Source organism: Haliotis cracherodii, unplaced genomic scaffold, assembly GCF_022045235.1.
Source record: "Haliotis cracherodii isolate W230 unplaced genomic scaffold, xgHalCrac1.p SCAF_2, whole genome shotgun sequence".
NCBI lineage: Eukaryota > Metazoa > Mollusca > Gastropoda > Lepetellida > Haliotidae > Haliotis > Haliotis cracherodii.
The window spans coordinates 72,565,729-72,591,358 of NW_027266275.1; the positions used below are offsets into that span (position 1 = coordinate 72,565,729).

General features: G+C 39.7%; 1 protein-coding gene across 1 annotated transcript; it reads left to right on the top strand.

The window, feature by feature from the left end:
• The first annotated feature begins 86 nt into the window (after nt 1-86).
• On the top strand, nt 87-24,284 carry LOC139468491 (DNA-directed RNA polymerase III subunit RPC5-like). Its single transcript, XM_071250476.1, has 18 exons — nt 87-220; nt 10,171-10,221; nt 11,783-11,860; nt 13,126-13,247; nt 14,126-14,208; nt 14,654-14,767; nt 15,461-15,627; nt 16,524-16,648; nt 17,274-17,365; nt 18,148-18,268; nt 18,958-19,039; nt 19,544-19,603; nt 19,824-19,927; nt 20,644-20,747; nt 20,982-21,517; nt 21,706-21,771; nt 22,812-22,937; nt 23,882-24,284. Exons 1-18 carry the CDS (start codon nt 188-190, stop codon nt 23,939-23,941), a joined length of 2,124 nt encoding a protein of 707 aa, XP_071106577.1. The 5' UTR covers nt 87-187; the 3' UTR covers nt 23,942-24,284.
• Nucleotides 24,285-25,630: the final 1,346 nt, after the last annotated feature.

The following is a 25,630-nucleotide window of genomic DNA, read 5'->3' on the forward strand; positions in this document are numbered from 1 at the left end:
CATGGATTTCTTTTCGTATGAGAGTTCCATTTCAAACTCTTTCAGAACCCAGACCGCTCAAGGTCAAGGCTGCTGAAACCATTCGGATCATATCGGAGAATTACGATCGGCTACGTTTGCTTGAAAATTCGAATGACATCGAAACTTACACTGGGCTATTCCGATTGAGTAAGCGTGCGCGACCACTATGGCGGACGATGATGATCCCGTCGAGCATGAGGTTTGTAACAGGTTATGAATATGCTCTTGAAACTAGGGCATAGAAACATTAATGACCAATAGAGAAAAAGCTTGTCTTTTATCTAAGTTATCTGAAGAGTCCAGCTGATGCCGGGTAATGCATGACATGACACAAATTTTCCATGCCTACAAGTCAACAACGTTAGACCGTTCTTCAGTTTAGATATTTCACGATCGAGGGGTCGAGCTCTCAGTATGTAAATCCATAATTCTAGTTATATACATTTAAAAAAAGTTAAAGCCACTGTAAGACATCTGCACATCCCGTAAGAATGTATTTTCCATTTTCATCTGTCAGTTGCTGTGTAATTTTGTTCCATCAGAATTGCACAACTAGTTGAGAATGTTGCATTTGCAGACACACGCTTTTGATTATATCTGACAATGTTATAAGCGACACTGTGTATACTATTTATTTTGTCACCTGAAACTGGAATACCCGGATAAGTATACTGCTTTAGTCACTATTTTAGTCACTATTTTATACATGTTTACAGGGTCATGGTTGGTTGGTTGGTTTGTTGTTAAACGCCGCATGCAGCAATATTCCAGCTATATGGCAGCGGTATGTAAATAATCGAGTCTTGGCCAGACGATCCAGTGATTAATATCATGAGCATCGATCCATGCGATTGGGATCGATGACATGCATCAACCAAGTCCACCCGATCCCGTCAGTCGCCTCCTACGACAAGCATAGTCACCTTTTACAGCAAGCATGGGTTGCTGAAGACCTTTTCTACCCCGGAATCTTCACGGGTCTACAGGGTCATAGTGTCTATATATATATAGCTCTTGACAAATTATATTTTCAATGAAAATATTTGATGTCCTGAAAGATGAATGTTTTGGAAACAAGGAGTCAAATATGTCTTAAAGTGGCACTGATCACTCACAAATCACCATGACTGGTTGTTGCTTTTGATATTTTTTCCCCCATGGATACTTGGATGATATGCAAGAAATCTTGAATAGTTATCGACCTGTGCTGCATCATCCCTAAGCGCATTTGTCACTTTTATTGATAGTATGAGGGGGTATCTTAACATTTATCAACAAGATGAAGTACAGTTTTGTCTTGGAAATAATAAGGAAATCACTTGTTTGCATTGTGTGATTTTTGTTAACACTATTTTGACTTGAAAACACAAATTAAATATTTCACCTGAGCATTGCTCATTTTATCGTGTGTATATGTTTTAATCAATGTGTAAAATGACTAACATTTTTACTTAGACAGTTTATTAATGCCTAAATATTAAGTTATTTTACAAATCGATTCAAGATCTTTCCATTTTTTTCTTTATGAAAACGATTTCCAAACATTTTTTTTTTTAAATTGTTTTTATTCATTCCAGAGGGTACATAGTCATCGTATCATAGGCGGCATCAAATTACATGTTAATTATAATGAGAAAAATGTACAGGAAGTGATACATGATACATTTTACATTTGATACATTGTAATAATTGTAGGAGATATAGATTAAGGAAGCTAGTCCGTCTGCGTTATGGTTTTCTCCATTAAACTCCATTTTTTAGTGCCTTTTTGCAAGGAACAATTCAACATGGTAAATATCTTTCAGTATATTTCTATATGACTTAAAATATGGTTTTACTCCCTTAACATGTGATACGTAAATGTGCCTTTTTGCTAATATCAATAAGTGATTTAATAAGATGTTGTTTGTATCTCCAAAATAGATATCTTGTTTTGTAATGAAAACATGTCCGAAAGTAACATTTATGAAAGCATTAAAATTCATCCCAGCATTCATTAACACAAGAACATTCTAAATGCACTTCTGAATTTCACTGTCTGAATTGCAAAATGAACATAGGTTGTTGTCAACCAAGTACATTGTTAACAATTCCTTTTTAGTGTACCCGGGGTATATAATTTTGTGTAGGAATTTGAATTTGAATTCTAATAGTTTTGTTTCTATTGTAGGTTTTCTATATTGTAAAAATACATATTTCCAATTAATTTGATATTAATTTCTTGTTCCCACTTCTCACAAATTTCTGGAAAGTTAGATGATGAAATGAAGTTGTCATAAAATATCCTAGAACCTTTGCTTGCCTTAAGTAAATCAAGCCATGGAGAAGAAATGTTTAGTTGCGTTGTGTTTAGATTATTTGAATCATGAACAAGATCTTTCCATGGCTTAGGGATGTTTAAGAGCAAACGGTTATAGTCTAATAAAGTACCTTTTATTCCATACATTACTTTTAGCTCAGGGAATGGAATAAAGACGTTCGAGTCACATAAATCCTTTACATGGCAAATACCCCTTGTATACCAATTTCTGATAATGAAATCCGGAAATTTACATTTATGATTGTACCACAATGGTTGTATTAAAATTCTATTGACATTGTTTTCGTTTATTTCATGCGTTTTTATATGTTTGGTCCAAGCGTCTAATGTGTCTTTCCAAAATGTTTTTGTGATATTGAAGTGTTATGAATATTAGCGCCCAAACGAAAGACGTCTTGTAAGGGAAAGCCTGAAAGACGGTAGCTGTTTGTTTGGAAATATATCGTTTGATACACGATACCTTAAGTGAGTAAATAAACATTGTAATATCAACCATTCTAAGGCCACCATCTTCATATTTTCGAACTAGGTTTACTCTTTTTATTTTGTCTTTCTTTCCATTCCATATGAAATTGAAAAAAATGCTGTTTAATTCTTTTATAAATTCTTTTGGGGGATTTGGAAAAGCAGTTAATATATGAACTTTAGTTGACAAAGCCAAGGTTTTTATTACAATTATTTTCCCTATTAATGTCAAGTTGCGTTTCCGCCAGTTTGAAAGAATTCTTTTAATTGTTTCTAGTCTTCTTCTAGCGTTGATAACCCAAGGGTTTGTCAGATCAGTGTTTAGTTTCATTCCAAGTACATCCTAGTCTGCGTTTTGCCAGTCCAATGTCAAATCAGGACATAGTGTGAGTGAACTCCCTGCCATTGAGCCTATCCATAGTTTTGTCTGTGTTTATTTGTAAGCCAGACATTCTATAGAACTTAGTTAGTGTATTTACTGCTTCATTTAGAACTAAAAATAGTTCGGTGTCATTGGCATACTGACCTAATACATGCTCACTTTCTCCAAGGACTATACCTTTTATATTTGTATTTTTTCTTATCATTATCACCAGTATTTCTGCGACGAAAAGAAACAAGTATGGGGAAAACGGATCTCCTTGTCTACATCCTCTCTCGTTGCTGAAAAATGATGACAAGTGACTGTTTTGTATGACACAAGAAGTAGAGTTTAAGATCAGGATATTTACCCATGTTTGCATATAAGTTCCAAAACCAAATTTATCTAGAACCTTCATAATGAATCGTTTAGAGGCTTTTTCAAAATCAATTAATATTAACCTTTAGCCTACTGAATTGTTTTCACACTTCTTAGCCCTGCCTGCTGAATTAATTTTAGCATAAGGGTTGTAAAGAGGGTGGGTGATTTCAAACAGTTGGTGCTTCATTATACAAGGGCCAAATGAAGAAATATTTTGCACATTTATTCCTGATATAAAAATACACATTACTATGTAAAAATATCCTGATGTTTTCAATCATACCAAGGTTAAGACCAAAATGAACACAAAATTTGTAAATTTTCGTGATCTTGCCTGAATTACGTTATTGAAGGTGGTTTACGTTTCATTTTAGGAACCTTTTTAAATCGTTAAATTTGTGCAAATTGATTTCAATAATGAGATCTCCGATATCTTAATTTTAACTGAGTATAAATTCGATGTTTTTATTGGTAAATAACAGCGCGATGGTAGATTATGAACCATTTCTGTAAATTTATTATCAAAACGTTAAACAGAAATTCTTTTTAAAAAATTAGAGGTCACCGTGTCAGTTGCAGAAATACGAACATTTGAGTTAATCTAACATGTCACGTTATCAAATTTGCAGGAAACAATAAATGACTCATAAATATTCACCAATCCTTATTTCAAGTGTTTTGGTTGAATATTTACGATATACGAAAATACAAGTACCGTGTCATGATGCTAGCAGACGTTCGAACATCAAACATGGCGTGCTTTGCCCGACCTCGGCATAACTTATTGCTATTTTAATATCAACAAAGTTTACACTGTCTTCATGTATATGCCTTGGCGAATGTTGGCGATCTTCTAGGCCTTCTTCTTTAATATTTTTGTTTCGAAGATGATGTCATATAAGAGTCTAATGTTTTCGCTAACACCCCTACCCGGGATAAATCCTGTCTGGTTATCGTTGATAAGGAGATCCAGTGCCTTTTTTATCCTATTTGTCATACAAGTGCTAATAATCTTATATAAAGCATTTAAAAGAGAAATGGGCCTCCAATTTTTTAGTAAATGTCTATCTTTATTTTGTTTTGGAATGCATGTTATGTCTGAAATTTATCTTTCAACTCTGTTTTGTCCACCAAAATGATATTCTAATAAGAGCCCCCTATTTATAATTTTGAGAGCGCCCTGGGCGCTTATTAGGTTGAATACGGTATGACTAAGGAGTCATTACCCATATCATAAATTTTTTCAAATAATGTTTTTTAAAATGAAGGGTGATCAGAGTTTGGCCCATACACTGTGGTGAGCGTAAACTTTATACCATCTACCGTAACTCCTTTATTCATTGTTAAACTTAAAGAGTTGTTTTTTTAAAAATGTCCTTGATATCATATAGCGATAGATCCAAATGTTGATGTCTTTCCAAAAATATTTGAAAAATTTGATAGGAAAACCATCAAGTCACGGGCTCTTATTATTTTTCATTGACTTTATAGCAGCAGCTATCTTGTTAAATTTTTATTTCTTCATCTAGTTCTTCTGAAAGATTTTTATTTAAAGTTGGAGTGATTATGTCTTTTAAACAATCTCAACCATCAGCGTCAATATCGTCTATCGATTTTTTGTAAAAGTTTTTTTGTTCGGTTATTTTTAAAGAACCATCTGTTATTTCCTCACCTTTATCAGTAATGATAGTATTGATAAGTTTATTAATATAGTTCCTGTTTTCTAAGTGGCAAAAGTAATTAGTTGGTTTCTCTCCTTCGTTATACCACTGTATTCTATTACATATTTGAATTCCTCTCATTTCTTCTTCTTTAATTGTTTCGAGCTCAGATTTCCGTTCTGACAGTTTGGATAACAATGTTTCGCTAACGTTTTGAAAGTCGCTTCTTACTCGTGTTTCTAATTCCAATATATCATTTTCTATTTCTTTATATTTTTTCTCTTTTACTTTTTTCAAGTGTGTTGAATAAGAGATAGTTTTTCCTCTTACTTTCATCAAAAATGTCCCTAAGAATAGCGAATCAGTAATTGTAAGATCTAAAGTTTCTTCAGGGATATTTTTAATATTTTCATTATCATATTTAGGATCTGCGTTTTCACGTTTAGTTTTGTTTGAAATATGTATTACCATTGCTGCATATTCATCTTTTCGTAGTAATGATGTATTAAACTTCCAATATCCTCTCCCCGTTTCTTTATTTCATTGATTGGATAGCGACAATGTAATGGCGGAGTGATCAGTTTTGTAGCCGGGTAAGATTGAAGAATGAACATTAAAAAGATCTTCAGACACAAGAAAAAGGTCTAGGCTAGCTTGTTGACGAGGGTTGTTTTTCCACCAAGTAAATGTATTGTTGTTTGGATGTAGTTCTCTCCATGCATCTATTAGGTTTAATGATTCAATTTTATCTCAGACTAATTTCCTTGCATTAGGATTGTTGATATTTTTATAGTTTTGTTAGTCTATTGAAAGATCAAGGACAAAGTTCCAATCTCCACATACCGTATTCGACGTAATAAGCACCTCGCTCTAATTACCGCCCACAGCGATAGTTGATAACATACCGTATTCGACCCATTAATCACCCAGGGCACTTAAAAAAGACAGAAAGTGTGGGCGCTTATTGGGGACAATTCAGGTCAAATTGGCGTAAATTCATCAGTAAGCCTTACCGTATTTTCTTGAGAATAGTGCGCACCTTTTTCCAAAAAACACAGCTGTGTAGAAGGGGGTGCGCATTATACACGAATTAAAGAGTTTTGATGTTTTTTCCCCCATGGAAAGACATTACTGTGAGCACGTAACACTGGAAATACCATGTCAACATATCCATACTGAAGTTCGCAAATTATTCATGTAATTACACTGTCTGGCTAAAAAAAGTGTTCTTTTTATATCTGGACTTTTGTTTGTAACTTATTTCATTAATTTTATTCAAAATTCCTTTTAATATTGTTTTAATTAATTTCGGCGAAATCGTGTGTGAAGCGATTAGGAGATCGCACAACTCACTGTTATTAACAGCAACCACGGTCAGATTACCGCTATTGACGCCTTGAAACGAACTTAAGTTGACAGAGAATGGATACATATATCATAAATGCCATACTTTGAATCGTTAAAAGTCATATTTTATTTTGTTGGACGATTCTATGTCAACACGTAATTCTCGCGATCACGCGATCATGTGCACAGGAGCCTTGACGATGACTGGTCAGATTTGTTCCACGTCAAAAATAATACCCGGCAGTAGCGATCAGCTGCTTCGCTTAGGGTTATTATTATTTTAAATATGTTTAGTAAAAGCTGCATCTAAATTAACAAGATATTGGAATATATTATTCCTGATAAAAAAAATAGTTTCAGATACAACTTTTGCTGATCCTTGCATTTAAAATCCTGTAAAGTTATATCATTGGGTATGTCTTGACCGAATCATTGGTAGATTCCAAGAAAACGTGTGTACAGCTGATTGCTGTGTCCGGCTTAGTTTACGAGAAAATACACAAGGTAATCTTAATCCCTGGATATAAAACGATGCCTAGCTGAACAAAAAATACAATTTAAACGGTAAATCAACATGTATGGTGATTTTTTTATCTCAAATTTGGAATTTGTATACTGATGAAGTTTCTCATCACCTGTTTGTTTGCCGGACTTTTTTTCTGCGCATAATATTCAAAGTCACAAATATCTAAAATAAACAGAATACAGTCATGCCCCGCTTATACGGACTTCAAATATCCGGAAACCTCGGTTCCCGGACGATTTTCATTTAAAACGAAATAAGTACTATATAAATAGGGGGTGGGGGGCGCTTATTGGGGGAGGGGCGCTTAATGGGTCGAATATGGTATTGGCTTGTGAACAATCCCAGTTAGCACCCCTTCCGATTGATCAATGTACACAAGACTTATTTATTCGCGTATAATGCGCACTCGTATGTTATATGCACCCTTAATTATGGGCAATTAAATTCTGGATATATATATCGTATATAAACATTTCAGGCTGTCAGCATGAACCACGAAATTTATCTTTCAACTCTGTTTTTTCCACCAAAATGATATTCTATTAAGAGCCCCCTATTTATAATTTTGAGAGCGCCCTGGGCGCTTATTACGTTGAATACGGCATTACTAAGGAGTCATTACCCATATCATAAATATTTTAAAATAATGTTTTTTAAAATGAAGGGTGATCGGAGTTTGGCCCATAGACTGTGGTGAGCGTAAACTTTATACCATCTACCGTAATGTCTAAAATAATATAATTACCATTATCGTCAACACAAGTTTTGTGTATTTTATATTCAAAATTGTTGTTGAAGAGGATTGCTACACCTCGTGCATTTGACTTGTATGGTGCAATAACACTATCAAGTCCCCATTCACTTTTTATAAGATTTTCATAATCTTTGGAAATATGAACATCTTGCAAACAAATGATAGAGAATTTCTTTTTTCTATATAAATTCATGACTTCTTTTCTTTTGGTCTTTGCAGCTAGGCCTCTACCATTAGCTGAGACTATATGTATTTTATCATTTACTCCCATGTATTAATAATAAATCTTTCTCTTGAAATATAGGCATGTACCAACTGGAATGAGTTTTTGTTTTGCATAAAGATAGAAGATGATAAAGAGAATAAAAACAAAGAAATATCCTTTGTTGCCATGAGCTCTGGCTTTTGAGATGGAGAAGGCAACTACCTTCCCATGGATTAGCAGGATAGTCATAATAAATACATTTATCCATATATACCTACATGGACATACACGCACATATACATATACCCGTAAATAAACACATATTTACATTATACATTCGTAAACACGGCTGCCAGCACATATAGCACATGCATATAGTAGCAATATGAAGAGACGGGTTAAAGCAAACAGGCTATAGTTAAATTGTTTCACGATGTTACCTACATATTGTGCTGGTGAATAAGTAGTTCCAAATGTCCTCACGAATATACACCGACAAATTAGAATCGCCACAAAATAACGTGTTGTCCTTGCCACAAAACTGCGAGAATCCATCGGGGCAACACATGTTTGCACTCATTTACCATGTTTACCCTACTTCTCTCGCCTTGCGCGTGCATGTTATAAATAGCCAGGAGGTCGACGAGTACAACTCAACACATTGAGTGTCCAACATTTTGCCTGTGTGTAGAAACCTATCTTATAACCCAAACTGGACATGTAACAATCTGTCAAAATGTTGACTATGGAAAATAAATTACTCCAAAAAATAATACAAATTCTACAGTTTTTATATGCCGTGAAAAAAGACCAAGCATTTATTTACTTATTTACTGTCTGTGGAAAAACAGTATCAGCAGTGAGTTATATGTAAACAGAGAGAGTCATAATGTGTTCGCATCCTGTTATTGTTACACTGTCTACTGGTCAACCTGGTGTCAGGAAGATCCTGGTTCCTTGGTATCTTTGGTCTCCAGGATGACTTCGGCTGAGACAACTCTTATCCTTGTCCAGATCTTGTGATCAGTGTCATGAATTGATGCAGCTTCCCTACTCAGAATCGCTCGTCTCTTCTTTAAAATGGCTGGCAAGTCAGTTTGGATACTTATCCAGGTTTCTCATAGTAGTTTCCTGGCTCCATAGTCATCTACTTCGGGCTTGTGAGAAATCCGTTCTGTATTTTCTTCCGGGGATTCCGGAATTCCATAGATGAGCAAGTTTGGTTTTCTGTCGTGGATTTCCTTAAGGGTAACCTGTTTCTCTAGCTGAAAAAGACGGCTTCTTTCGGTTGATAGCTCCTCACGTAGTTTCTTGATTTTGCTATCGTGATTCGCAACGTAATGTTCAATGGCCCTCTCCCGCTAAACAAAGATATGAGGACATCATGTTACAGGTCACATCAGAAAGATTTTTTGCGAACTTTGACTGACCAGTGATATGACTACCTGGTTACAAGAACTCGACTCTAGCCAATCAGAAAGCAGCTTTCTTGAGCATTATGGCACTAGTTTCAAACTGGCAACTTCCATTGCAGACTCTGCTTTTAAAAATTGGAAACTGAACAAAAGATTAGAATAAGGAAGAGAATTAATGCATGTCAACTTCTTTATTATGTGGAACACAACGTTTCGTAGTATATGCTTTCTCCTTCATCAGGTGAATATTCGCTGTGAGACTCGAGTGTCTAATAGATGGCCAAGATTGTATGGCGTGACTTTCTACAGGCTTTGGAAAGTCACTTTCATTTCAAATGTTTTTGCCATTGAAGTGAGCGATAGATGATGCTTATGAAGGAATCAGTCATACATCACCGAACCATTATATGCTAACTGTCGTTCAGAATACCCTGTGTTACGCTTTTCGAGGTTGCATGATTAGAAGACACACTCCAACTGTCACTTTCCTGATATGGTAAGCGATGCTCTGATTGGTCGGATGGAAGGTCATTCTGATGTGACCCATAATGGAATGTCGTCAGATTTTTGTTTGGCGGTAGCGAGAACTGAGATCAGATTTTTATGTGATTGGCACCATAGTTGTAACTTCCTTACAGACATGGTAGACACATTAATGATTCCATTTAAGATGATTAATTACAACTGAGTAATTGTTTTGTTTTTCTTTTCCAGATTAACGTGTACCTCTCAAAGAGCTTGGCACAAAATTTATGCCTATTTCAGGTAAGAAAATTGAACAAGAACGGGATCAGTGTTCGGGATCAGTTTTAAAATGCTGACATTGTAGGTTTGTTTGTTTAATGCTGCACTTAGCAAAATTGCAGCTATATGACGGCAGTCTGTAGATAATCGAGTCTGGACCAGACAATTCAGTGATTGATGTCATGAGCATCGATTAACATAAATGGAATAGGATGACATGCATCAACTCAGTCAGTGAGCTTGACTACCCTAACCCGTTAGTCACCTCGTTGCTGAAGAGATAGTCAATCCTGGATCTTTACTGGTATTACATAGCAGGTAAGATTCCTTGTAAAAAAAAGCAAAGAAATCTCATGTTAATATTGATATTGTCCTCGAAAGAGTACTTAATGTCAGTATTGATTGGTTAGAACAGTAACTAGGTTAAAAAAATCGGCCTTTGGTTTGGAGTTTTAAGACACAACAGCTTATTTTGTCTGTGAGTAACCTCAACATGTTCAAGCACTTGTCTACATAAAAAATATGTATGAAGAAAATACTTTTCTTATTATAACATATGAGCTCTAAGTGCCTCGTTGTTTCTTATGACAAGTAAGCTTGGTAAGGGTCTCTGTAGTTTAGCAACTGAAGTTTGCAAAACGGCAACACAATGGGTCTAATAAGTAGCAGCAATAAGTAACAGGTCCTAGAATTAAAGTTAGCACACGCCAAAATGTTTAGAATATTGTCACTGTTGATCGACTTAAAGGAGGCCTGTCTTCGTTCCTGATTCCAGAGTAGTGGTGGAAGCTGGCAGGATTTCGGTGTTTCCAAATAGTTATTAAAACTGCACTTGGCAAGTAAATTTGAAACAAGTCAGGTCCAAAAAGGGCCTCTATCGCCCTCTTGTCATGTTCACAACAAGGGCAGATAACTGTCGTTCTCGTATGAAACCATTCTGGAAAGCTTCACTCAATGCTGTTGACTGCTGTTCAAATCTGGTCATGACCATGGTGACAGCACTTGATATTTTATTTACTTGCAGTTAAGTCGCTGCCATGGACATTTACTACAGATGCATTTACACAGTTTTTACCACCACTAAGATTATTCATAATGATTGGCATTTAAAGGTTGTCAGGGATTTGTCTTGACCTGCTCGGAGGCCGACATTCGACTGCAAGTCTGCAGCAAATGTTATTAACAATTTCCAAATTGGAATTAATTTTTTTTCCAATTTTTGTAAAAAACTAATTTTATAGCTTTGTAGAGGTAACATGTATTTCACTTATAACGGGACCAATAAAGAGCTAGAGGTTTTAATGCTTAGTTTTATATAGTTTCATTGAATGCAGTCTCAAAATACAATGTTAAAATACAATGTTGAAATATCTCTGAATGTAAAAAAATAAGAACTTTTTAGATTCCAATTTTGGACATTATAACAATTTTATTTCCCAAATGTGCGTGCAAGGGGCAGTTGTTAAAGTCCTGGATAAGTCCCTGGTTGTGCATGGTGTTATCCTAGTGGTAGTTGGGAGTATAGGAAGGTGTAAGTGTTGCAGGAGAGGTGTACATGGGCTGATGTTGTTGCATGTTGCAGTACCCGGTGCGGCCAGCTCACATGACGTACGATTCAGTCGCACACCTGTCTGCTCGGGTCAAGCCAACTCAGAAGAAGGTAAGAGACATCATCACATCAGTAGGGTACACATATATTCAGCATAGTTTGGCATATATCTAGAATGTTGAGCAAATTTTTGTGGCAAGCAGTTGATTACATCTATAAACAGGCAGTTTCATGAATTACACAGATCAACAACAGTTTCCAAAGTGGTTATTCCACATTTTAGCACATTGTCATTTCCAAACTGAAACACACAGTCTAACTTAGAAATCATTATGTACAGAACTTAAGTGTCAAATCAGTATCTGACACAGTTTCAGCTTAACAATAAAAACATCAAAACAATGGGTCAGATTGCAGTAAGTAACAGGCTCGAGAATTAATGTTAGCAACTCACAAATATGGAGAGTTTTGTCACTTTCGAAGGTCTTGAAATGCCTGTCTCAGTGCTTAAATACAGAATAGTGTTGGAAGCTGGCTCAATCTCATTAAAATCAGATCTTAGTTCTCGTTACCGCGAAACAAAGATCTGAGGACATCCCATTGTAGTTCACGCCAGAATGACCTTTCATGAACTTTTACTGACCAATAAATGAACGATTGTATGGTAGTGCTTTCCACGTACGGTGCAACACCTCCTCCATTCAAATGTTCATCTATGGAAGTGAGAGATGGATGATGATTATAATGGAATCAGTCGTACAGGCCGTAACTGATGTTCGGAATTACCCTGCATTCACCTTTCTGAGGTTGCATGATTAGAAACCACGTTCCGAATGTCACTTCCCTGGTCAGGTAAGAAAGGTCCTTCTGACATGACCCGTAATGGGATGTCCTCAGGTCTTTTAATGAGATTGAGGCTGGCTTGGATTCTTGTGTTTCCAAACAGCACATGTAAGTAGATTAGAAACAAGTCAAGCCAAAAAACACCTCGAATCGCCCTCTTGTCGCCCTTATGTAGATGTTGCCAGCCTTTTACAAACTGTCCCATCCAGAATCATCTTGAACAATCAAGTCTGCCATGTTCATATAAACAACAAGGGCAGATAACTCATTCCATGACAAAACCATTCTGGAATATTATAACAAACTGAAAACTGCTTAAGTTTAGTATTATTGTAATATTGCTGATGTCAGCAACAATAATTACTCTGTTCTATTAATTATATATGTTCTTAAAGTGAAATAAATTTTGTAAACATGGTCAAGTGATGACAGGGTGGTACCAGCAATTGTTCATCAGTCCCTATCCATTCACCACAAACTAAACTGAAGGTATCATGATCTTAGTACTAGTCATACTGTCGTCATGACAACAGGTTGAGCTTGAGCTGAACATCAACACGCGGAGCCCCAACTACGCCCGGAGTAAAGGGGAACAGATCGCCCTCAACGTGGACGGAACCTCCGCAACAAGGAAGGGCGAGCGCTTCTATGGCAGGTGAGAGACAGTCAGGAGAGTGCTCGGAACAAAACACCATGCAAGTCACAAGAGCTGACACCGATGGGGGTTGTGTGTTTACAATAGCCACTGACGGTGTTTGACTGGGTTGTATAGACATGAAACATACTGTTGTAGCATGCAAAATAAATCAAGCATGACTTTAATCAGCTGTATAAACTGAGAGGCAAAAGAAAGTGTTCTGAGGTGTTTTTTTGTGTAATTGAAAATTGAAAGAACTGTTGTTAAATTTGATTATGTCTGTTTCACCATTACTCATTCCTGCAACAGTTTGTAAAAAGTCATCTGGGACTTGGTCATTTTATGTCAAAATCAACTGGTTCAATGAAGCCTGGGGTAAGAAATGAACTTGCAACCTACATGACACCTAACATTTTCGAAATGTAAATGTTTTGCCCCAAAAGCAAATTTATTGTTTTTCAAAGAAAAGATTTCTAATCATCAGTTGTAGTGTATTATGCAACAAAAAGTTTACAGTTTTAGAACAAATTATATTTAAAAACATTAATGCCATGACCATGGACTAAGCCCAGGACACAATTAATTTTTATGGAAATGATGTCGCTAACTTCAGATATTTTATTGAAATTGGAACATATGATAAAATCAACTGAGAAGTATAGTTTCATTTGCTTCTCAGTTTTTAGGGGGGTGGGGGGTTAGCCTAGTGGTTAATGCGTTCCCTCGGCATGCCAAAGGCCGGGGTTCAATTCCCCACATGGGTACAATATAAAAAGCCCATTTCTAGTGTCCCATGCCATGCTATTGCTGGAGTATTGCTAAGAGTGAGGTAAAGCCATACTCACTCACTCATGCCAGGTGATCTACAGTACTATGTTGTTGCTTGTGTTCCACAGTGACCTGATGGACAAGCAGGTCCTCACCTCCTCGACATGCAGCATGTCCACAAACCGCTACGCAGCAGGAGTCCTCAAGGATGGTGAGTCCCCATCCTGCTGTACTTGAAGACAGCTCAAGTTTCACGTTCAAGAAATCATACATTTTTTATGCATCTCAAGAATTGGTATAATATTACCCAGGACAAATTAGCCGTCATAGTTCATAAACCGCTAGAGCTATCAAAGCACTGACAGTGACCAATCACTGGGGAGCACTGTCCATATTCACGGCAATGAGCAATAAGCCAGCTTCTTCTTTTTAAACACCGTTGCTATTACTCTTGAATACATGTGTGACTTAGAACACAGGTACATCTCATCCCAAGTCTTAATCTCTGACAAACATGTCAGCCCTAATTATTTCCATTGAGGACTGACATTTCTCTTTTTTTCAAAGTTCTTTAGAGTAGCTTATGTAACCATTTTGTTGATTGGTCTGCTCATTAGTTGACATTGTTGGTGATGATGTTGTCTGCGTCATTGCAGGTGAGCTGCACCTGACACCGCTGCACGGGCTGGTGCAACTGCGACCTGGTTTCTCCTACCTTGACCATGCAGACACCAGGCCCAAACCCGACCTGACAGCTGCCGGAGATGTGGGTACGTACAGAGCCAGTCATTTGATTCAGAAAATGTACGACTTTATGGATTATTGAACGTTTTCTTACTTTCTCACCAACTTCTAGAATGCCAATCAAACAGTTAGTCATGTGATTCCTTAACCCCCTGTTAGCCACAGGGACATATATGTCCCTCCTCTTCAAACCTCACTTTGTGGTGAATAAAACCCAAGATACATCACACATGGGCAGTCATTTCTGGCAAAGCAAAATTACTGAAAACAACCTCTGAAATTAGGTATGTCATAAATCTAGCTGCTTTTTACATTTTTCTACAGCAACACTCACAGCATTATTACATGTATGTTTTGAAATCTAAATATCAGATACATATTTGGAGAATTCAATAACAAAAATAGCACAGTAGTGATCACAGTGTTTGTGATTTATCCAATCAACAATGATCATTCTGAAAGTGAAAATTCTGTTTCGCATATGCCAGTTATGATATGCCTATTACATCACATATATTTCACACTTTAAATAACTGAGATAAATATATCCCAGATTTCCTCATACGTTTTAGCATCAAATGACAAATTGTCTTTGACACTAATACAAATGGTCTGGATGATTTCAAGCAATGTTTAATCACATGTTTTGGCGTGATCCTGGTGTTTAAAAGTAGCAGTAGAGGATGTTTGGATTCGCTATCATGACCTTGTGTTTCCAGGAGATTCGTCCCAGGACGAGATGGAGGAAGAGGCTAAGCCGGTGACAGTCAAGTTTGCCCGCCATGAGAGCGAGGAGGCAAAGGCCAGGAGAATGGCGTCCTATGAATATCTGAAACAGCGGATGAATGAAGAGCCATGGGTACAAGTAGAGTGCCATGGGATTGAGGTAAGACCACCTTGTGCTGGAAGTGTAAAGGTGCCAAATCCTTTGAATATCCTACCTGTGATACATCATTGCCATAAATAAAGGATCTTGTCTTTCTAGCCACCCTAGCTTTGGGGCAGTCCCAGACATAGCGGGACCGCCTCCGTGGTCTAGTGGTAGAGCGTCCGCCCGGAGAGCGGAAGGTCCGGGGTTCGATCCCCGACCACGTCATACCAAAAGACGTTAAAGGATGGTACTTGTTGTTACCCTGTCTGGCGCTCGGCATTAAGGGGCTCAAACAAGGACTGTGTCTGAGTGGGGTATTCACTGCAGCATGGTATCTCAGTGAGCTAGCACTATAAATCGGCATCAGTCCAGACAAGTACAAGCAGCCACACACACACACACACACGTGCATGCACATCTCTGTATAAGTGCAATAATCTTGGACGCGACGTTAACCCCCATTTCACCTCACCTCACCCCAGGCATAGCACAATTTTTCGAAGTTCTTCCTTGAGAGGTGACTGCAGTAAGTGCACCTTGATTTCGGAGTGCACATATTTTTCTTGCACATCTCCCACAATACAAAGTACTAACTAACTTTAGACTGCGTTCTCCAATACCCTCCATAACTGCTAGTGTCTGATGTCTGTATTTTAAGATGATCTTGACTTTACAGCGGTAAAATCTGTCCAAACTGAGTAGTGATGAAATATTTCTTTGTTTACTCCTGTACACACTGGGAAGAAGTGACATTTTCCCGCCTTGCGCATGTGTAGTTGCCTTAGGTCTGAGGATAGGGTTTACCTCAAAACAAATTAGATAAGCTGGGAGTGAATGGACGTCTCCCTTTCCTTGTTATCTCCCTTACTCTGTTTTGAGGAACAGGCTATAACTGTAAGATCTTGTTGCAGGATAATATGGCAGAGTCTGAGCGGTTGTTGCTCCTAGCAACGCAGGGCGATGACATGTCGGAGTTCCAAATGGCAGGAAAAGACTACATGCATTGTCTGATGCCCCCAGCCACAGAGCAGACAGAGTGAGTAGGATATGGTTACACCACCTGTAATGGAGGTATAGCAATAACTAATGATGATCAAATCCATCCCATTGATTTATTGAGTATAATATACCACAGACAGTGAGTATGATATGGTTACACCACCCGTAACGTAGGTGTCTGAAATAAATAGCAATAACAAATGATGATCAAATACATATCATTGATTTATTGAGTATAATATACCACAGACAGTGAGTATAATATACCACAGACAGTATTATATACCATAGACAGTATGATATACCACAAACAGTATTACATACCACAGACAGGATAATAACCAGTCAGTATGATATACCAGACAGTATGATATACCACAGACAGTGAGTATAATATACCACAGACAGTATTATATACCATAGACAGTGTGATATACCAGACAGTATAATATACCACAGACAGTGAGTATAATATACCACAGACAGTATAACATACCACAGACAGTATAACATACCACAGACAGTATAACATACCACAGACAGTATAACATACCACAGACAGTATAGTATACCACAGACAGTATAGCATACCACAGACAGTATAATATACCACACATAACTACAGTAGTCCCTTGACGTGCAGTACGTCCTGTCTGTTCCAGGGATCAGCCGGCCATGCCCAACAATGTGCTGTCTCTCTCCCAGCTGAGGACTCTACCGCTCCCAGACCAAGTGCGCACACTCCTCACAAATGGTATGTTTATACATCGTTATACATTGCTTTTGTCTTAAACACCCATGACATGTTAGATTGAGGCTTTGACAAGGTTATACAAATGACAAGGGTGACCATCAAAACAAAGTTACTGTTGCAATAGTATGACAACAATATGGCAGTGGTATTGTGCCAGGTACCAGAAAGTACCTTTATATTAGGGGTGAAGTGATACATGGGGGCAGCGGGATTGTTCAGGCCATGATACGATACACGATACACTTGCTAAAAGAAAATTACTTGCTACTCGTAAAATGACACCCAGCAGTTTTGTCAGTCAAATGTCACGAAATGTGTTGTAATTAGACGCATATGTATCTACAGGTAGCTTTATGTTTTGAACTTGATCTGAAATTCTGAAATGTTCCTAGGCAAGAAGTGATCTGACGTAAATATGTGTATCGTGATACGTATCATATCGTGACCTATGTATCGTGATATGTATCACATTGTAACCTTGCTGTATCTTTTCACCCCTAATTTATATATCCCAAGTCTTTAGTTCGGCAGAGTGCTTGGGAAGTTGTCTGGCAGTTCTGGGAGGTACCATAAGATTCATGAACATTTTGTGATTATAAAAGATCAACCCGATATTTTCATTTTATACTATCAATGTTTAAGCATGGCCTCAATGTGATCCACTGATACTTTACCATGTCACGCATCCCATTAGCCCCGAGACAATTGTGAGTTATCAGTAGTTTGGTCAGTTGTTGCGCCCCTACAGTGTTTTGTCTGCAGTTAGATTCGTGTGGTTTCAGTGAAAGTCCTCCGCCTCGCCCAGCTGCTTGCACTGCTCCCCCAGGGGACGGACCCTGCCGCCGTGCTCCGCTCCCTCCAGCAGGTGGCGGTGCTGGTCCAGGGGTGCTGGGTCGTCAAGAGGTAAGCTTTATGGTTAAGGAAGCTTCTTTTAACTTACGAGCTGCGGTTAATTAATTAAATACAAAATACCGGGGTAGATCTCATCACACCGATACAAAAGTCTCCTTAAACACTCAGACACGCCATGCATACGACAATACAACTAGCAATACATAGATTCTGGCTCGACCATTGTCATGTGTAGCATCATATGCGGTGCAGAGTTGTGTCCCTTATCTGTGCCAAGATAACAGTCTTGGTTTCACATCTCACATCTCTGATATCTGCTCGTCACGCCGAAGACCCGGGTTCGATTCCCAACATGGGTACAATGTGTGAAGCCCATTTCTGGTGTCTCCCGCCGTGATATTGCTGGAATATTGCTAAAAGCGGCGTAAAACCATATTCACTCACTCTGGCATGTTCTGTTGACTCTGTGTCTAACTTATTACCTCTCATGGAAGTGACTGAAGTATTGTCATGAAACTCATCACAGGAGTGTTTGTATAAGCTGTCCACCATTGATTTCGGTTTTGAACATTCAACCTGTAAGAAATAATCTTCTGATGACATCAATTTGACGACATCTTCATTTCACTACATGTAGAGTGTTTGTGGCTTTTATCATGGCAGAATGACCCAAAGTTAGTGTTGAGATATTGAGATGTGAAGTGGATCATGTCATCCCATGCTTTGACCATGTGTTGCAGTGAGGTGCTGTACCCAAAGGAGGCCTGCAGTCCGCACAGCGGCATCTCCTCCGAGATCCTGTGTCGCGGCAGGGACTACGTGGTGAGCAGTCATGTTGCCAACTGTGTGGTAAAGTCTCTGATTTGCATTGTGGAAATAAATATCAACAGACCCGTGAAGTTCCAGGGTAGAATAGGTCATCAGCAACCCATGCTTGCTGTAAAAGGCGACTATGCTTGTCGTAAGAGGCGACTAATGGGATCAAGTGGTCAGGCTCGTTCACTTGGTTGATGCATGTCATCATATCCCAACTGCGTTGATCGATGCTCATGATGTCAATCACTGGATTGTCTGGTCCAGACATTTACAGACTGCCACCACAAAGCTGGAATATTGTTGACTGTAGCATTAAATAACAAGCGAACAAACATAATATAAAAAATCACAAACAATAATATGGATGACGACTTCTTTATCCACACTGAGGTAAAATTTTGTGAAGTACTGGCATGTGAACCCTCAGTTAAATCCTGGCCATCATGCAGCTGGAGTATTGTTGAGTGTGGCTAGCAAACCCAGTAACTAGCGTGTGACGTCCTGTTTCAGATGTGGAAGTTCACCCAGTCCAGGCATGTTGTCCGCAAAGATGTGTCCTCTGTGATAAAGGTAGGTCATTTCAAGTACATCTTGATTAAAAAAATCTTTGCAAAAGATGTTTCTTGGCATCAAGACTGAAGTTTCCTGTTTATGTTACACAAAGCTTATGTGAATCCAGTTTGATATTTGGACATGACTGCAGTATCTACTATCTACTATCTATTATTCCCAACACACATGGTAATGAAGGCGACACATTGTTTGTGATGGGGTGTCTATTTCTTTCCAGCTACCAGCCGAGGATGTCAAAGACATTCTGGAGCAGATGTCAAAGGTCAAGGCCAATAAGGGCTGGGAGTTTGTGTGTGAGTTTGACAAGGAGTTCACAGACAGGTGAGAAGTCATGGTGTTACAACCTGGTTCAGGTGATAAGCAAAATGTTCTGCCAGGGACGCCTTCGTCAGAAGTCTTGGTCGCTGATACTTACTGATTAGTATGTAAGGAATACTGCAGGTCTCGACCAGGCTTATCAGTGTGTAAACCACGCTCAACAAAACTCTTTTCATTTTTGGAGCTGGCCAGTAAACATTAACAAAGGCAGGGATTCATGGTCAGATTCAGTCCCTGGTACTTCATTGTTGACTGAAATGGGGATTGAACGATCAGGCTTTGTAACTCGGGTGATTGTGTGTTAACATGCACAGACTCCAGTGGTCGTTGATCATGCTATCAACCTATACTCTGTTAGTTACAGGCCACTGTGATATAACATGAATAGTGCAGACTGTAGCTTAAGACAATGAAAAACAGACTTGCTTGAGAATATCAGGACATAATGGCACACTCCGATGCCGCCACAGGCACCATTTTTCATCTTTGCTTTCAGTCCTAGCTATTGATGCAGGAGTAGTGCAGACTGCAGTTTAAAACAACAATGAAAAACAGACTTGCTTGAGAATATCAGGACATAATGGCACACTCCGATGCCGCCACACGCACCATTTTTCATCTTTGCTTTCAGTCCTAGCTATTGGTGCAGACATGCTTGTTAATCAATGTGGGTAAGCTGTGTGAGGACTACACTTGATGGTGGAGTGTGTGTTGTGCAGGTACACGGACATTGTGCAGCGGCAGAAGATGCTGTGGGATGCTAAGTACCAGGCCCTCGCCAAGCAGTTCAAGATTCCCAAAGATCAAGACAAAAAAGTCAAAGGTGTGCTAAGGAAAACTTTATATTATTATCATAGAATCTACCATCTTCTTTTATTGCAAAGATGTATCAATATTCAAAGTGGAGTTAAACCAATCACTCTCACTGACTCGCCCATCTTGATAGATTATTTAATAATGGAGATCTTTTGATATGCAAAAGACATTTGGATTACAAATGAGTTACTTATATTTCACCATGCATCTTATTGACATTGAGTTTGATTGTTTCCTACAGGAACGGAAATGGAATCGCCTACCAAGATTGAAAAACCACGGCGCCGGAGAACATCATCCAAATCATCTCCACGCCAGCGGACACTAAGTGGGCGGTCTGTGTCGGATCAGAGTGATATTGAAATGGAACCTGCTTCCAAACCAGGCAGCCATACAAGAGAGGTAGCTCCTGTAATGACAGAACCACTGGTGATAGCAGCCGAGGAGATCCACGACTCTGCTTCAAACATTGCAGAACCAATGGAAGTCTCTGAATCCGACCATGTGACACAAAATGGTCCAAACAGTGATGACACAAATACAAGTGATACTAATAATTTAACCAATGGTATTAGTACTGAACTACGAGAAGAACTGTTGTCATTCATGGCTAATTTATTACGGACTAGAAAAGTGTTTACACATAGTGAAATGAAACGACTCTTCGCCCTGAAACTTCAGATGTGTCCACCAGGGCACGTGTTGGGGTCAGGGGTGTCGGAGAAGTTGCTGGAGGATGTTGTTGTGGAGGCTGGAGGCATGTCAGTAGATAACCAGGTGAGAATGGGGCCTTCATGTTAAACTGCCGCATGGTATCCCAGGCAGCTAGCACTATAAAATCGACATCAGTCCAGACTAGTACAAGGAGCCACACCCACACAAACACGTGGATGCACGTCGCTATATAAATGCAATAACCTTGGACGCAGCGTTAAAACCTAATTTCACCTCACCTTGTGTTCCAGTGGCCTCCCAACACGAAGCCGGAGCCGATCTATGCACTTGTGAAAGTGGGGGATGAAAGCGATGGGGTAAGTACATCGGTGACTCTGTGGAATGCCTTGTATGTTGGGTGCCATGGGATTCAAACACTGCCCCTTGTTGGAGACCATGTGTGATTTGAGACAGGGTGATGGGGTGGCTTATTGGTGAAAGTATGTGCTTGTCATTCACAAGTCCCAAGTTCAATTCCACTCATTGGTACAATGTGTTAAGCCCTGTTCTGGCGTCCTCCACCGTTGTGTTGCAGTAATATTGCTAAAAGCATAGAACCTGACTCATACTGTATCCAAACAGTGGCTTCCTACAATGACTTCAATGCAGCTTAAGACCTTTAACTCTTTACTTTGTCTAAGTGTGTAACCAAGGACTTCTAGCCTTATTTTGTCTAAGTGTGTAACCAAGGACTTCTAGCCTTACTTGGGATGGTCGGGTAGCCTAGTGGTTAAAGCGTTTGCTCGTCATGCCGAAGACCCGGGTTCGATTCCCGACAGGTCTTCTAGCCTTACTTTGTCTAAGTGTGTAACCGAGGACTTCTAGCCTTACTTTGTCTAAGTGTGTAACCAAGGACTTCTAGCCTTACTTTGTCTAAGTGTGTAACCGAGGACTTCTAGCCTTACTTTGTCTAAGTGTGCAACAAGTGTGTAACCAAGGACTTCTAGCCTTACTTTGTCTAAGTGTGTAACCAAGGACTTCTAGCCTTACTTTGTCTTAGTGTGTAACCGAGGACTTCTAGCCTTACTTAGTGTAAGTGTGTAACCAAGGACTTCTAGCCTTACTTTGTGTAAGTGTGTAACCAAGGACTTCTAGTCTTACTTTGTGTAAGTGTGTAACCAAGGACTTCTAGCCTTACTTTGTGTAAGTGTGTAACCAAGGACTTCTAGCCTTACTTTGTGTAAGTGTGTAACCAAGGACTTCTAGCCTTACTTTGTGTGTGTAACCTAGGACTTCTAGTGTAACTGTCCCTGCAAGTGCCCTATGAATACTTGGTATATTTGGTATATGCATACAGAACTTCTGTTGTTGATGGTGTGCCGCCATGCTCTGCTCAAAGATGATGTATTCCTTGCAGGTAAGGAAGGTCCTGTTTGATATGTTCCGTGGAAGCTGCCGAGTGAAGACAAGTGCTTTCAAGAAAAAGATTTTGGAATTCACTGGAAGTGAACAGTCTGACATTAACTGTAGAACATTGCTCAGGGTAAGCTGGCATATGAAACACTGCTCTTGGTAAGCTGGGATATGAAACACTGCTCTGGGTAAGCTGGGATATGAAACACTGCTCTGGGTAAGCTGGGATATGAAACACTGCTCAGGGTAAGCTGGGATATGAAACACTGCTCTGGGTCAGCTGGGACATGAAACACTGCTCTGGGTAAGCTGGGATATGAAACACTGCTCTGGGTAAGCTGGGATATGAAACACTGCTCTGGGTGAGCTGGGATATGAAACACTGCTCTGGGTAAGCTGGGATATGAAACACTGCTCAGGGTAAGCTGGGATATGAAACACTGCTCTGGGTCAGCTGGGATATGAAACACTGCTCTGGGTAAGCTGGGATATGAAACACTGCTCAGGGTAAGCTGGGATATGAAACACTGCTCTGGGTCAGCTGGGACATAAAACACTGCTCTGGGTAAGCTGGGATATGAAACACTGCTCTGGGTAAGCTGGCATATGAAACACTGCTCTGGGTAAGCTGGGATATGAAACACTGCTCAGGGTCATCTGGGATATGAAACACTGCTCTGGGTAAGCTGGGATATGAAACACTGCTCAGGGTAAGCTGGGTTATGAAACACTGCTCTGGGTAAGCTGGGATATGAAACACTGCTCTGGGTAATCTGGGATATGAAACACTGCTCTGGGTAAGCTGTGGCACAACGTAAGTGATCTGCTAAAGAGTCTTGATACTTCGATAGTTGTCATAATGAGACATGAAGCACTCTGCAGGTGACATGAAAACATGACTGACGGTAAGCTAGGGGGTGAGGCAGTGTTGGAGGTAAGCAAGGAGAGGGAACTCTATTTGGGGTAGTTACACATTTTGCATATTTCAGTTTTTAGGTTAAAGGCAATGTACTTTGTTCAGTCCCTCCCCTCCTCAGAGTGAAGTGTGTGACGATGTGTCTATGCTGGTTTCAGGAATACTGTGAGACACGTGGAGCACTGTGGTACTTAAAGGGGGCGTGTCCAGACTCATGATGAAGGGCAGCTCCTTTGCTGGGAGCATTGTCAGCTAATCCTGTGATGTCAGCATATACATTCCTGCAGCCAACTGTGGAGCCACCTGTCACCATCTTCAACGCGTTGAGCCACCACTCTCAACATGTGGAGCCACAGCTCTCTACATTTAGAGCCATAGCTCTCTACATGTGCAGCCACGACTCTCAACATGTGGAGCCACCACTCTCAACATGTGGAGCCACAGCTCTCAACATGTGGAGCCACCACTCTCAACATGTGGAGCCACCACTCTCATCATGTGGAGCCACCACTCTCAACATGTGGAGCCACAACTCTCATCATGTGGAGCCACCACTCTCAACATGTGGAGCCATAGCTCTCAACATGTGGAGCCAAAAATCTCAACATGTGGAGCCATAGCTCTCAACATGTGGAGACAAAAATCTCAACATGTGGAGCCAAAACTCTCAAAATGTGGAGCCACCTGCTACGATCTTCAGAGTGGAGCCAACAAGAAGCCTCCTGTCACCACTCTCAACATGTGGAGCCACTGCTCTCAACATGTGGAGCCACCACTCTCAGCATGTGGAGCCACCACTCTCAGCACGTGGAGCCACCTGCCTTATCTCCAACACAAGCCTTGAGTTAACTCTCAGCCCTATAGATGTCTGTTACATGCATTAAATGTTATGTTCTGTATCTCCCTCGGAATTGTATAAGACTAAACAAGTAATTTTTATGACAACAAAACCTGGGCCCTCACATACATACAACTGTAAAGCCAGCATGAGGGACAAATACTCGTATACTGAAATCTGTAAATCATCTTTTTCCCCACTAAAATGTCTTGTTGTATCATTGGTACATCATTCCTCGATACAAGGTGAATTTGGTATGCACACCCAATACATAGCTCTGATGGCAGTCAGTATTGAAGGGACTGAAGGTTATTTTGTGTCAAATGTGCTGGTCAATCTGTCCATCACATGGAAGGTTTGTAACCTCAGTCTTCATTATGTGGCCTGCAGTCAATATCTGCTTCCCGTATGGCCGTAGAATAGTGCTTAAGGTGTTGCTGTTTGCAAGCAGGTACTGTGAGATGTCTGATCGTGTGACCTTACTCTCTAAATACAACACAGCACAGATTGGTGAATCAATATTAATTTGAGGACGAACGAGACTAGTCACAGATCGGGAACCCGCACGCAGGACTAGTGGAGTGCTGAAATCCACAAGCCATTTGCCATCCACTGCTCTGCCAGCAGCCTTGTCCTCAGTATAGACACCTCAGTTCCGTCAGGGGCAGTTGGGTAGCCTAGTGGTTAAAGTGTTCGCCTGTCACACTGAAGGCTCGGGTTCAATTCCCCACATGGGTACGATGTGTGAAGACAATTTCTGGTGTCCCCTTGCCGTGACATTGCTGGAATATTGCTAAAAGCGGCATAAAACCATAGTCGCTCAGCTGCATTATTTTACAATCGGGCCAGATGTCTTAAGGTGCTGCTATTCGCTGTGCAGAGTTGAGTATTCTAGATGTGCCTGAAACCTACACCCCCTGCCTATGTTTCAAGTCAGCACCACACTCCTGCTTTCACCAAAGAATACCTGCATCATGGGAGGCTTTCCTCGGCGGGAAACTGACATGCCGGGATATGATTGAAATACCAGTCATTAAACCAAACTTACTATCTGACAAGGGGCGGTCAG